General features: G+C 48.2%; 1 protein-coding gene across 1 annotated transcript in view; it reads left to right on the top strand.

Annotated features, from left to right (window-relative positions):
- Positions 1–14259, top strand: part of Tmod1 (tropomodulin 1) — a 75346-nt gene that overhangs the window by 59487 nt on the left and 1600 nt on the right. The window contains exon 9 of the mRNA XM_021160876.3: positions 7562–7706. Within this exon, the coding sequence (XP_021016535.1) occupies positions 7562–7706 (145 nt within the window). The remainder of the gene's footprint in view (positions 1–7561; positions 7707–14259) is intronic.

Raw genomic sequence — 14259 nt, 5'->3', positions numbered from 1 at the left:
TGCACCTCGGCAGTGTATTTGGCCGGTCAGCCTTGACTCGCCCTGGCAAGCAGGAGTGTGGAAGACTCTAAGAAGTGATAGGCACTACATATACCTTCCCTCCCTCCCTCCCTTCTTTCTTTCTTCTCTCCCCTTTTTTTTTCTTTTTTTTAAAGAGCCATTACACCTTATGAATGGCTCTTATGAAGAGAATGTCAGGAGAAGATAGTGGCCTTCTCCTCTTAGCCTCTATAACTCCTCTAAGCCTTTCTACCCAGAGAGAAATAGATGCCCCCTCTATGGTTCCCCTGCCCTGCAGCTTCCCCAGGAGCTTCTCAGGAGATGGTGCTGTGTCCAGGTCATCTCCTTATCCTAGTGCTCAGCCTGGGACCTGGGCTTCAGGGTACTTGGTAAGCAAACGTGTCCTGGATGTCATGTATTCTGTGCCCTGCACAGTGAGAGGGGCCCGGAGAAAAGCTCTGCAAGTGTGGACTAGAGGGAGCGACCACATCGCTAATTTATATAAAGAGGCTGCATGAGTCAGCAGTCTTCTGGTCATGTGAGCTTGCTGCTGGGTTACACCGGGCATCTCTCATATACTGGTATCCTTGAAGTTACATTGACCCTGCCCATCTCTGCCTTGTCCCTTGGCCGTTGCTGATTCTGATCTCCTGCAGGTGAGAAAGGCAGAGCAGATAGATCACAGCCTGCATCAGCACCACCACCCCTGGTTTGGCTATTCATGTGACTTCTGTCCTGGCCAAGGAGGAGTCAGGGTCTACATAGCATCAGCTGAAACCTGACTCTCAGGGCAGACCATTAGCCAAAGATGGTTGGAACAACAGACTTGGTCACTGAAGTGGTAGCTGACATCAAGATGCCCACCTTTCCTGTTCAGCTACATTCCACCTTTGCTCCAGGACCCAAGAGAGAGCTTGTTCTGATCACTGGCTTCACTCTGGCCAAATGCCCTAGCATAAGAACATTAGTGAACATCAGCCTCAGTTTCCCTTATTGTAAATGAAGAAGATTAACAGCTCTCCCCCTAAGGGGATCTGACCTCATTGGTAACTTAGAATTGCTAGGCAGGTTGTCTAGGAGTTTCACTCACTACCCAGAGGGTGAGTGCTGACAGGGAGCTCACTGGCTGCTCTATGTCCCTGTTCTCATTCGATGCTCACCCTGTAAGTGACTCTAACTGCCATAAGGACTGTGTCACTTGCCTAAGGTCACACACAGACAGAGGAAGCTCCTACCTCAGCTTCTGTATGACTTTAAAGCCCACACACGGTGCCTGGGGCATCCTCGAAATAACTGTGGTCTTTGTGAACCTACCCTGGCCGTTCTCTTCCATTCTGTCTCCCTGGGCATGCTGGACTCTGTGAAGATGAGGCTCTGGTTGAGCCCTTCTAGGAAGCCACACTGAGTAGGAGCAGAGTCAGGTGCAGAAATGACCTTTGTAAAGGGCGCTGCTCCTCTACCAGATGGGGGTAGGTGAGAGGCAGCTGGGGGAGCAGCCATAGTCAAAAACCGGTCAGAAAGAAGAAAGCATCAGAATAAACCCACAGTGAAAAATGTCTCAAAGGGGGAAAAAAAAGAAGTGGAGGCACCCAGAGGAAAAGGAAGTAGAGCTTGGATCCCATCCAGGTAGGACTTTGGGGGCCCAGAAGAAGCCCGTGGGGATTAAGAGGCAAAGGGCCTTGTGGGTAAGGCTGTAAGCTCTGCTCTGGCAAGGCCACTGGCTGGACAGGAAAGGCCAGGAATGAAGAGAAGGCTAAGGATAGGAGTCCAGCAGAAGTTGCAACCAAGCCTTCTGGCCCTTGGGTGGCACGCCTGCCTAACTGGACTTCTCAGGCTGGAATAGGACCTGCTGAAGAAGGGATGAGAGGAGGAAGGCTGGCTTCAGGTTGGAGGCAGCACTGGTTCAGGTTCAGGGAAGGGCCATGTGTGTGTTACAGTGTGTCCCAGGAGCACTGGACAAATGATTGTCTTCTCATGGTGGCCCGGGTAAGAGGGAGGGACCGGGGGAGGTGACAAGTGACACTAATTTATCCCTCCTCCTTGGTTCATCACCGAGGTCCTTGAAGGCCAGAGCGTTTGCCTCAGTCCTTGGAACTGTAACCTGTGTTAAGAGACTCTCCTTCTTTCTCCTTTTACGGCCAAAGAAAGGGACTTGGGGCATTCTTCCCCGGGGTGACATGGATTCTGAGGCAACCGGTTTGTTTACTCAGCGCCTCCCCTTATCTCCAGGCAGTGTTCTGCTTCTGCCCAAAACTGCCCAAGGCCCAGCAAGGGTGGGGAGCAGCCTCTGGAGGCCTTGACTGGGCTGAAAAGCCCCAAGTATCTCACCAGCTCTCCTTTATAGGTGGGGAGATTGAGGATCTGAGGAGTGGGGCTTGCTGGAGTCACAGGCCATTGTCCAAGACGGAGCTGGTTTGAATGTCAGCATGCAGGCTGTATGTTGGAGAGAAAAAGCCTTACCCAGCCAGTGAGGTAGACTCTAAACACAGGGTGCCTGGAGACCCCCATCTCAAGCTGTACCACCCCCCAGCGCTGGCCTGTTCCTGATTCTCCCCTTGCCCCACAACAGCTATGTCCCTCCCCAGTCCGTCAGAGTTCCTCAGAACAGATGAGCCCTGGAAACACAACCCCTCCGAGTGAGGATGTGTCCGCCATCTGGACGTATTGATTACAGGTCCCGCTCTCCCCCCGCCCCCAACTAGGTGACAGGGAGGCTGCTTGCTTTTTGAACAGAAGCCATAGGAAATGGACTGTGCATTCATGCATGTTGTTTTTTCCAAGTTAATTTATTTGTGTCTGGTTTTTCTCTAATCCAACACTGTCTAGGAGTACATCTGTTATCTATAGCTATATAACAAATGACCCCAAAGCTTAGCCTCAGAGCTCTGGGATAAACCAACACTCAACAAATGTGCTCAGTTTCCAAGGCACAGGAATCCAGGGCAGCTGAGCTGGCGAACATGCAATTCGAGGCAAAGAAGAAAGTCCCAACTGTTTTGATGGCCCAGCCTTGGAATGTGAACCAAGTCTATTCTTATACTTTCATCCAGAAGGGAGTTGGTGAGGCACAGCACACACTCAGGAGGAGGTGGGCTAGGCCCTCTACCTTTTGAGGGAGGCAGACCAAGGAATTTTTCAGGCCTATTTTTTTTAAATTCTTTGGTAATTTCATATAACGTATTTTGATCATATTCACGCCTAACTCCTCCCAGGTCCATTCTCTGCACACACTTAGTAGAACCCTGTCTCAATATATATATAAAACCTACCAGTTTGTGCTGCCTATACACTCATGGATAGGGCCATCTCCTGGATGGAGTGTGCTCTGCCTGTCAGGACAGCACCGATAAAGAAAACTGACTCTCTCTTCCCTCAGACATCAACCACCAATAGCCCCTTAGCTAGCGTTGAGCTCAGTCCCTCCTCCTCCATGCCGGATGCTGACCGGCTTGATCTTGCGTGGGTCTTGTGCAGGCAGCCAGGGCCGCTGTGTGTCCAGATGACAGTGCTTTGCTCCAGTCCCCCTGACCTTGGGCTCTCACCATCTTTCTGCTCCCTCTTCCATGACGATCACTGAGCCTTGAGGCAGGATACAGATGTCCTATCTGTGGCTGAGCACGCCATGACACTTATTCTCCATACTTTGGCTGGTTCTAAGTTTCTGCATCCCCCACCATCTACTGCACAAAGAAGCGTCTCTAATGTGGTATGGAAACTACTAATACATGGGTAGAAAGATACGAGCGTAGAGGGCAGTGCAACACTGTGCCCGTTTAGCAGACTGAGAGCAGTAGATTCACCTTTGGGTTCTGGGGGCTTCACCAACCATGGGTTCTTGGCCAGATTTACAGCACCAGGCATGTGTTTCCTCCCGTGGAGTGGGCATTAAATCCGATCAGACAGCAGCTGGTTACCCGCAGCATTGGTGGCCGTTATTGGACCTATCTTGCCAGGACAGGCCTCACAGCTGCGTCGTAACACGGTTGATGGCTCCCCTGCCCTCCAGCAGCCTTCGAAGCACTTCCAAGTACTATACATGCTAGCCCATGCGAAAGAATCTCCCTGGTCAGTACCAACTCAATATCCCCATGCCTGCTCGCCTCTGTCTCCCAGGTGCTGGGATTATTGTATTTTCAAGTGCTCCAGTTACAAATGTCCCCTACGTCACAATAAAATGAGTGAAGAGAATAGAGAATGGTCTGACATCCAGGGTCTCAGCCCCCAGTTCCTCATCATAGACCCCAACACCTGAGGCACTTGTCATATTCTCATCAGACTGAAAACCCTCAGTCACCATAAGCAGGCGAGGACATAAGCTACTACAGCCAGTGTGCCTCGCTCTCTCAACCCGACTATAGCCGACTGTAGAATAACCTCTCTTCTTCTGCAGAGTCCATCGCACTGCCCTGAGTGGCACGAGGTGTGGACACAGACAGCCGTTTATACTGCGGCATCTCAGGGGCATCACAGGAAGCAGTTAAGAAACAAGGTGCTGCTTCTCCAGTACTAGCTTGGGAAGAGTCTGCAGAATAGTAAACAGAACAGGAAGTTGCAGAAAATAAATATGATATAAATCTATTCAAGGGGAAAAGGGCAACAAAACAGCTCAGCCCTGTCTATTTCTGCCCTGTATCTTATGCCCAGAAGCATAGCCATGGGCCATGGTGGCACGGGGGGGGGTGAAGGGGGGTTACATCCATGGACAGGGGAGTGATAGGAATGGCGGGGCGGGGGAGGTGCTGTGAAGAAGGACTACACTTCTCTCCATCCAATCATTTGAATGTTAAAAATGAGATTAATTTATGAACAAGTGATTTATTTAATCCTCCAGTAAATCTGAAAGAAGGCCAGAGCTCTTCACTGCCCAAACTCTGCCAGCTTAGTCCCAGCCTGGCAGCCCAGCCCAGCCCTCTCCCTTGGGGCTTCTTAGTGCCTTTTGCCCACTGTCAAAGTCTGAGGTCACTCCTGATCTTTTGACTCCACCCAAGCAAGTTATTCATAGGGTCACAGCCACAGCCCCATGGGGTTTTAGAGGTCATGAAGCCCCAGCCTTCCCCACTAATGATGCTGAAGAAGACTCTAGAAAGAGGCAGCTACCTTCTACTTAGATGCCTCAGGAGACAAGGGGTCTCCTCCCTCACTGGACAGTCCCTTCACTGCATGGATTCTCAATGTCTATGTCTATAAATGTACATATGCATACCTGATGCCCATGGAGGTCAGAGGGCACTGGATCCCCTAGGACTGGACTTCCAGAGTTGTGTTCAAATACTTTGTCTACTTCTAATTTATTTATTTGCATCTTCTTTATATATTCTAGATGCTAGACCTTACCAGATATACTATACATTTACAACTTTTTCCATTCCATGTTATCTTTTCCATTCTGGTGCATGCATGCATGTGTGTGTGTGTGTGTGTGTGTGTAATGTATGTGTGAGGATGTGTATTTAAGAGCACATCTGCCCATGTGTGCATGTGTGAACCCAGATGTCAACATCAGCTGTCTCTCTATTGCTCTGTATCTTTTGAGACAGGGTTTCTTGTTGAATCTGTAGACATCACTTTGGTTAGAGTGGCTGGCCTGTGAGCTTTCAGGATCTGCCGGTTTCTGCTCCTCAGCACTGGGGTTCTGAGCCTGCTCCTTGCTCTGTGTGGCCTTTACATCAGGGCCTGGCATCTGAACTCATGCTTATGCAGCAAAAACTTTACACCCAGGGCCATCTTCCTAGCCGGCCTTTTTAATACCACCATCCATTTTTTAATTATTTGACAGCCTTCTATGTTTATAATGAATAGTTCTTCTCATGTCTTCCTGCTCGCTCAGTTCCCTCTGTCTTCCACTGGAATCTTTCTTTCCAACATGTCACCTTCCTGCCTTCATGTCTTCTTTCAGAGTGTGACCCACTGGGTTTAATTAGAGTAGCTTGCTTGAGTGTAGATGGGAACTTCTTTGATAGTGTTCTATGAGCATAAACAATCTACATGTTGATGAAAACTAATTTATTAATTTTCACCTTCTGATGTTTGTGCTATAGGTTTGTGCTAAAGGACCATGACTAAGATCACAAACGGTTACATCAGTGTTTTAAGAGAATCATAAGCCAGGCAGTGGTGGTGCATGCCTGTAATCCCAGCACTTGGGAGGCAGAGGCAGGTGGATTTCTGAGTTCAAGGCCAGCCTGGGCTACACCATGAGTTCCAGGACTGCACAGAGAAACCCTGTCTCGAAAGACCAAAAAAAAAAGTAAATAAATAAAAGAGAATCATAGTGTTGGTTCTTATCATTAGGTCTTTGATCCGCAGGCCAGAGGAGGCCTTTGGGTGTCCTCTGTCACTCTTCCGGTCTCCACTCAGCACTCAGTGCTGGAGTTACAGACACACATGGTCATGGCTGGCTGTTTACATGGCGCTGGGGATCAGCTCAGCCCCCTGTGCTTGTAGAGCAAGCACGCTATCCACTGAGTCACTCCTCAGCCCTCTTGGAGCCATTGTGAATTAATATTGATGTATGCAGTGAATCAAGGATCTAAATTCCTTCTTTTGCTTGTGCCACCACACAGCTTCACTGCAGTTTCTTGGGGCCCCTCTGTAAAGCAGTCCTAGTGGACCCACAGGTTTACATCTGGACTCCCTTCTGTTTCCTTCAGTGTCATGTCTGCCTTACACCAGCACCACAAAGTCTTCACTACCATTTGGAGTCACTTTGATATCGGAAGAGTTTGAGTCCTCTAACATTGTTTTGACTATTCTGAGACCACTTGCATTGACATGTGACTTCTAGATCACTTTGTCCATTTCTGGGGTGGGGGTGGACAAAAAAAAGAAAGGAAGTTGAAATTTTGATAAGGATCCCACTGATGCCATGGGTCGGTTTGGTGGCATCACTTCCTTAGCAGTAGCAGACTTCTGGTCTGTGAACATGGGCTGCTGTTGGTTTTATACTTCATAGGTTTCTTTATGGTTTCCTTTGATGGCACTCAATGCTGTCTTATAGTTTCAGTGTCTTTTTTTTTTTTTTTTGGTCAACATAATCCTATGTATTTTGTTCTTTTTGACATTAGTACAAAGGGACTGTTCCGGGTGCTCATCCCTACTTTGTAGACATGCAGGTGTATTTTGTTTGTTGTGCTTATTTTCTATATGCTTGATGAAACAGGGTGTGCGTGTGCATGTTTGTGTGTGTGTGTGTGCGTGTGTGTGTGTTCTCCTTGGGATTCTCTAGATCTAAGATTATATGATCCTAATATGCACCCTCCTCTTTAGCTTAGATGTCTTTCTTTTCTTGCTCAGTTCTCTTGGCCAGGACATCAGAACAGTTCTGTTAAAAGTAGACATGGTGGCGCTTTCCTGATCCTGGGGAAAACTTTCTGCCTTTAAGCATGCTGAGTAACAGCAGCTTTCTTTCTATGTCAGCTTCTGTGCCCAGCTTCACTCTTAGAGAGCGGGTGACACTCTCCACACAGCACCCAGGCCTTCCATGTGAAGAGGTAGGTGGTTTAGGCAAAGCACATGTGTAATTATTGATTTGTTTTTCCTTTTTTTTTTAAAAAAACCAAAGAGCCAGCCTTTGGGCAACAAAGTGGAAATGGAGATCGTGAACATGTTGGAGAAAAACACAACGCTCCTCAAATTTGGCTACCACTTTACCCAGCAGGGGCCCCGGCTGCGGGCATCCAACGCCATGATGAGCAACAACGACCTTGGTGAGTGTGTGCCTGTATTCTGCCTTCTTATCTACCCGGTCTATGACCCCCCACCCCAACTCCAAGAGAGGCTTACAGGGTCAAACTCCTGACTTTCAGGGGTAACACATCCTGTTCTGTGTTTATGCATGTCACCCCCTCCTTCCCTTCAAGTCTGTGAGCTGCCTGCCTTCAGAACCAAGGGCAAAGGCCTCTCCATCCTAGCCCAGCTTGGCACTGACTGGGCCCAGAGCTCAGCATGCCAGCTAGAGGAAATGAAATGTTGGGGTGTCCAGGCTTATCTCGGGTCTGTCCTCTTCAGAAGACCCTTCTCTAGGTCACACTGATTTCTGAAAGCTCTCAGCCAACACCATCATCAAAATCCACAGCCCAGGAGATTCTGGGTGGCTCCCAAGGAAAGTTAGAAATGTGCAGTTCATAGAAAGGTAAATGCAGGGCAAGCAAGATGGCTCAATGAGTGAGTGCAGTCACTGAGTAGGCACTGGTGAACTGAGTTCAATCCCTAGAGCCTACAAAGCTGCCCTTTGATCTCCATATGCACATTGAGGTTTTATGTGCACACATAACACTAATAACAAAAATAAAACATAAAAGTAAGTTTTACATTCCCTCAGTGTTTGTTGAGGGGCTTTCCTAAACAGAAAGAGGAAAAAATATCTGTCTTGACAGTGAGCTCCATCAAGCACAGGCACGAGGCACTGCGATGAAAGGCAGCATCAATCACCCACTTGCTCCCCCCTCACCCCCGCAGGCTGATTGTTCACGAGCCCTGGGTGGAGTTGCTTACTGTAGGTTACTAATGATGATAAGGAGAACAGGACACGGTGTGAGATGAAGGCAGTGTGACTGACAAAGCTGTGGGGGAGCCAGAAGGAAAAGCGAGGCATGCAGCAGCTATATTGTTAACTTGACTAACAGTGACATTGACCCCTAGTGTCATCAACCAAGGCAAACACTGTTTTCCTCAAATCCTCAGAGGCTCTACCCAGGGTTCTCTGTAACTCCCAACCTTCTGCAAAACGAAAAGAGCTTAAGCATGGCTCAGGTGATGATCGGGCACTGTCAGATGCCCGTGGGAAATCAAGTTTACATGTACACACCATACTGATTTCCCAAAGCACACATGAAATGCAGGCATTTGCGGACCTCATTGCACAACTCATACTTACACATACTTCCAATTGAGTGCTTCAGCTTCAGGAACCATCGGCCTAAGTGCTAAGGATGCTGGGGATACGGGCTCCTGCTCTCAAGCAGAGCATCATAGCCTGAAGAGCTCTTTGTCTACTGCTCATGCCATAGGCCACTTTTTCCAGAGCTTAGAAAAACAGATCTCTGTCTTGGATTATCCGAGATGCCATTATTTGAAACAAAGTAAGATCAAACATAAATATGATGCAAACTTACCACAACCCAGAAGTGATGGTTCAACTGAATCACTGGATGAGGCCAACTATCAGAGTATTATTGCAGGCTCAGCTGTGAGCTGGGTGTGAACCAACATTTAAAAACCCCGAGTATTACTCGGAGATGCGATAATCTCACATTTCCCCCTAGTTATAGATTAAGCATTTGGCATGATACTCAGTGCCCACTGTCACTTGTCTTCTCTGAATCACATCCTTCTTTGGCAGAAAGAGTTCCCAGATGACTAGCCAGGAGCACTGCTGGGGTATACCAGATGACTAGTCAGGGGTGCTGCAGGGGTATACTGGAATCTTTCTGAATGAGACAGACAAGTTCTGAGACTCAGAGTCCAGGCCAAAGACCCCAACTCACATTGCAAGGACGCCCCTAGGCTGCTGAGGGAGTTTCAAAGCTAGAGCTGACTGGATAGCAAGCTCACTCTCCACTTCCCTACTCAAGACTAAAGTCTGAGGAGGTTGGGGACCATGGCTTGGGTCACAGCCATTGTTAGTCACTTTTCTGAGAAACCTTGGTGTGACTAGGCTGTGCTGGGTGGCCTGGCATAATAGAAAGTCTAAGCTCTTGTCTGTACGAAGGCTTGCCACCTTTTAGGGGAAAAGACTCAAAGGCATGCTTAAAAACTCAAGAATGCCAGCAAGCTCTGTCCAAACAGCATGAGGAAGTGACTTATGGGAGCAGAAGCCAGTTGAGCAAAGCATCCTGGTGAGGAGGGTCTTTGGCCAGCCTTGAAAGAGAAAGAGAGGCTGACAGAGATAGTCAGGTGACCCTGCAGTAGCTCTAGGAAGGACTAGGGTTCAAGCCTTAATAGGGGGCCTGGCCTACAGGATGGTTGTACTTTTTAGTTTTAATGCCAACTTGACACAAGCTAAAGTTGTCTGGTGACAGGGAATGTCAACCAAGGAATTGCCTCCATCAGACTGGCCTCCAGACAAGCCTGTGGAGCATTTTCTAATATGAGAGGGTCATCATCACCCTGGGCAGAGGGTCCTGGGTTGTATAGGAAAGGTAGCTAAGTAAGCCAGGGAGAGCAAGCCAGTATGCAGTGTTCCTCCATGGCCTCTGCTTCAGTTCCTGCCTATAGGTATCCTGCCCTGAGTTCCTTCCCTGACTTCCCTCAGTGATGGACTGTGATTGGACTTGGGACAAGGAAGCCCAAGAAACCTCAGTGAAGGCATGTGGGGAGCAGGAACCATGGCTGTTTGTTGAACAGGGATGCCAAGATGAAATGATGACAGCGGCCTCTAGGCACCCCGGGGGCCTGTCTGTGTACCCTAGCTGTCCCCTTGATGTTTCTCACTGGAGGATAGTCTCAGTGACACAGGCCACATTCATAGTGTTAGGTAGTGATGCATGACTTTCAGTTTGAAATGCAAATGTGTATCCATTTGCTAATTATCATTATGAGAACGACGTAGGATTCTAACCTGTACAATTGGCTTCTTCCAGCAAAAGAAAAAACATCTACCATCTTCCTGGGGGCTCCGTCCTGCTGCCATGCTGTGGGAAAGCAGGCTCCCATGCCGCCCAGCTGGCTGTTTTATCATGACATCCTCCTGCTGGTCTCCTTGGTATGGTGGTTGTCAGCAACGCTGTGCTAGAGCACGCATGGGAAGCAAGCAGGCCTCTCCAATGTCCCTCCTGCTTCCCTCAGGGCTGGTCAGTGGCTTGGTGCTTGGGCCTCTGCAGTACTTGGGCCAGCAGGTTGGCTCTTCCTTGGGAGCGCTGAGCCAGTACCTGCGATGGTCTATCCGGTTGCATCTTTTGATCTTTCCCACCCTGAGCTCAGAGCAAACTGTTCTTCAGATGCTTATAGAACCCCAGAGTATGGTTAAAGGACAGAGCTGAGTTGTCACCTCTTGTTCATCCTATCGTAGAGCCTCGGATGACTCCTGTCTCCATGCTATTTATAGCCTGGGCCAAGCTAAGGGTGACTCTCAGGTCCTCCGAATCTGCCATCAGCACCCTTAACAAAATCTAGACCATAGCCTCCAAGTTAGGAGTAGTGGAGGGAGGTGTGCAGAAAAGAACACATTTACAAGCAGTACATCTCTCCTTTCCCATGGTCTCAACGCCTTTCTAATGGGCACTTCAAGAGCAAACCTCAAATCATCTTTTAATTTTTAACAATAAACTAACAAGTTATAATTGTATCTATTTATGAGGTACATGTTTTAATTCAAGATTAGAAATTAGAATAATTATTATCATTATTGTTAGTTAGCATATTTAACACCTCCATATTTTTCTGTGGTAAAATCAGTTGAAATGTACTCTCAATTTTAAAATGTTCAAAGCACCATTAGCAACCACGTTCCATATTCTGTGAAGGTCTCAAAGGAAACCAAAATGTCACCTGCTTCCTCCTGAGATTTTGACTTTTGACTTCCCCCTTCCTCACTGCCCCCCCCCCCCAACTATCCAGCTTCCGTACCCAGTATGCTACTGGTCTGCTGCCAGGATTTCTTCAGATGCCACTTGTATGTGAGGGTGTGGGGGATCTGTTTTTCTGCATGTGGCTGTTTCACTCGGCATGACAATCCTCACACTGTGGCTGGCAGACAGCAGAGGTTTGGTGTTAAGGTCAGACAGTGTCATGCACAGATCCCATATTTTCTTTATCTGTTCATCTATAGTTGGATTCCTTATCTTGGCAACTGTGAGTCATGCTGCGCACACCTCTATGATACAGATTTTGGATCTTTGGGGGTAATCATTATGCCTAACTGGATCCCAAATAACTTTCTTCTTATCCTGAAACCATTAGGGCAAGTGTCCTTAAGGACAGCTATCCCAAGTATAAATCTAGGTATCTCCTGGATGGTGACCAGGTTCCTGTCAGCCAATCACCTCTGCAACTCCCACCTCCCGCCTCCAGTCCAACCGGCCACATTCCCCCGAAGCTTCCCTGACTTCAGGCCATCTGCAGATGGGCATCTCCCGGTAGCACCGTTCCCAAAGCTGACCCCTCCACTCTGCTACTCAGTGGCCTTGCCAGCTGCCATGGCCCAGGCTCAACTCCCCCATGTGGCTCCCATTTCCCTTGACAGAAACAGCTGGCACGCACTGTGATGCACCAGGCTCTCTTCTGAACATTTTCCCTATTATTAACCATATTAACCCATACTACTAACAACTGACCATGGCCTTCTAGTATTATCCCCACTTTTTAGTAAAAATGCAGGTCTGTGGTAGGAAGAACTGAGGATTGAACAGAAAGAAGTCTCTTTTCAGAGCCCTGCTCTGTATGTCATCTAGGGAGGGCTGGCTCCTCAGGACATCCTGACAAGCCATCTTCTTGCCAGGCTAAGCATCCATTCCGGGTACCCTGAGTGCCCCCAGAAGTGCCACCAACAAACTTATTTACAGACAAGGCATTCGTGCCTTACCATTCTCCACCCTTTCTTCTTTCACAACCTAGTGAACCTAGTGACCTACTTTCTGTCCATTTAGGAGGACTGGGCTACTTCATCCACATGCCTTACACCTCAGAGGTCTGCCAGGACACCTGTAATCTTCTGCCAAGGTTATTTATCATTTGTATCTTCATCCTGGACTCTTGTGCATGTCACAGAGCACCAGGCAAGTGCTGTCTTACATAAATGAGCACAGAGTGCTTCCTAAGACGTGGGAGAGTCATCTGCCCACAAGCAGTAAAGGGAGGTCAGACAATGAATGGAGATGGGTCCTGGTGACTAGAGATCTCCTCTGGCTCTGCTAATAAACAAGGGAGCCCGTGGCTATTGCCATGGTGAACAAGGGGATATATATATATATATATATATATATATATATATACATATATATGTGTGTGTGTGTGTACATACATATATGTATGTACACACACACACACACATATGTATGTTGAGTTAGAGACCTGGCTTCTACTCCAAGTCACTTGCTAGAACTTTTATGGTGGGCGGCTTCCCTTTCTTGGTCCATCATCAAAATGGAAACATAATACCTTAGTGCATGGGTGCCCCTTCCTGTGAACGCCAGTCCTTAAGAACCATGCACTCGGATCTAGCCTCAGATTTACAAGGAGGAAGAGTAATGGGAGTCCATCCCTCCCACCTTATGCCTCCCCAACCTGGTCTCCTTCTGCACTTTCCATCAAAGGTCAGTTTCTAAGGTTGCAGTCAGTCTGCAAATAGGCCTATGGCTTCCTTCTCTAACAGAGGAGATCCTGTGAGCATCAGATGAGACATGGACATGTAACCAAACTACTGAGAGAGGCACTAGGCTGAAACTCAAGTAACAAGTCCTAGCCTAGTCTGGTTCTACCCTTGTTGTTGTTGTTTCTGAGACAGTTTCATGTAGCCGAGGCTGGTCTTGAACTTGCTATGTTGCAGAGACTAGCCTTGAACTCTTGATGCTCTTACCTCCACCTCCCAAGTGCTAGGGTTACGGGGGTGTATGACCCCACTGTTTATCACTAGTTTTCTAGCTTTTAGCAAACATCATGTTCCTGCAACCATTTCCTTCTCTGTGACATGCAAATGACAACATGGAGAGTCCAGAGCCTTTAGAGGGGCTTCTGTTCAAATCCTGGTTCTACATGTAAGTGGATGACTCTATGTCATAGGTAGAGAGAGGTAAGGGTAGCCCGCAGCCACGCTTGCACAGTTAATGTTGGGTGATGGGCTCAGACGTGGAACTGCACATCTGTACAAGACTCTTCTGTTCTTTGGATTTTGGTTTTTGCTCCTGTACAGATTCTCAAGCTGTGTGACACTGTTCGTCACCTTCAGGAATGGTGTCTTCCTTCCAGATTGCCTATCTATCCTGGTTTGCATGCCTCCTTCTGACCTAGGATGAGGGAAGAGGGTAGGGCCCCACACTAGGCATCTGTGAGTCTGTGATCCACCTCCAGCTCTCAGCCACACCTTCACAACACACCTGCCCCATCTGAGTCATGTACAAGTTGACTGGGGCACTGCAACTCATGGGCTCCGAGCCGTGCAGCCACCTTGGCTTTGCAAGTGGAAACCATTTTACACTGACTAAACAGGTAGCAATGGTTACCTGCCTCTGCCTCTGCCTGTCTCTGCCACATGAGCAGGCCCCTTGAGTGTACTCTATCTCATCTATGGTCTTCCCTGACCTTGTGTTCTCTTGCAGTGAATAT

The sequence above is a fragment of the Mus caroli genome, unplaced genomic scaffold, assembly GCF_978045245.1.
Source record: "Mus caroli unplaced genomic scaffold, Mus_caroli_1 scaffold_6, whole genome shotgun sequence".
NCBI classification, from domain to species: Eukaryota; Metazoa; Chordata; class Mammalia; order Rodentia; family Muridae; genus Mus; species Mus caroli.
This window is presented reverse-complemented; position numbering and strand designations above follow the sequence as displayed.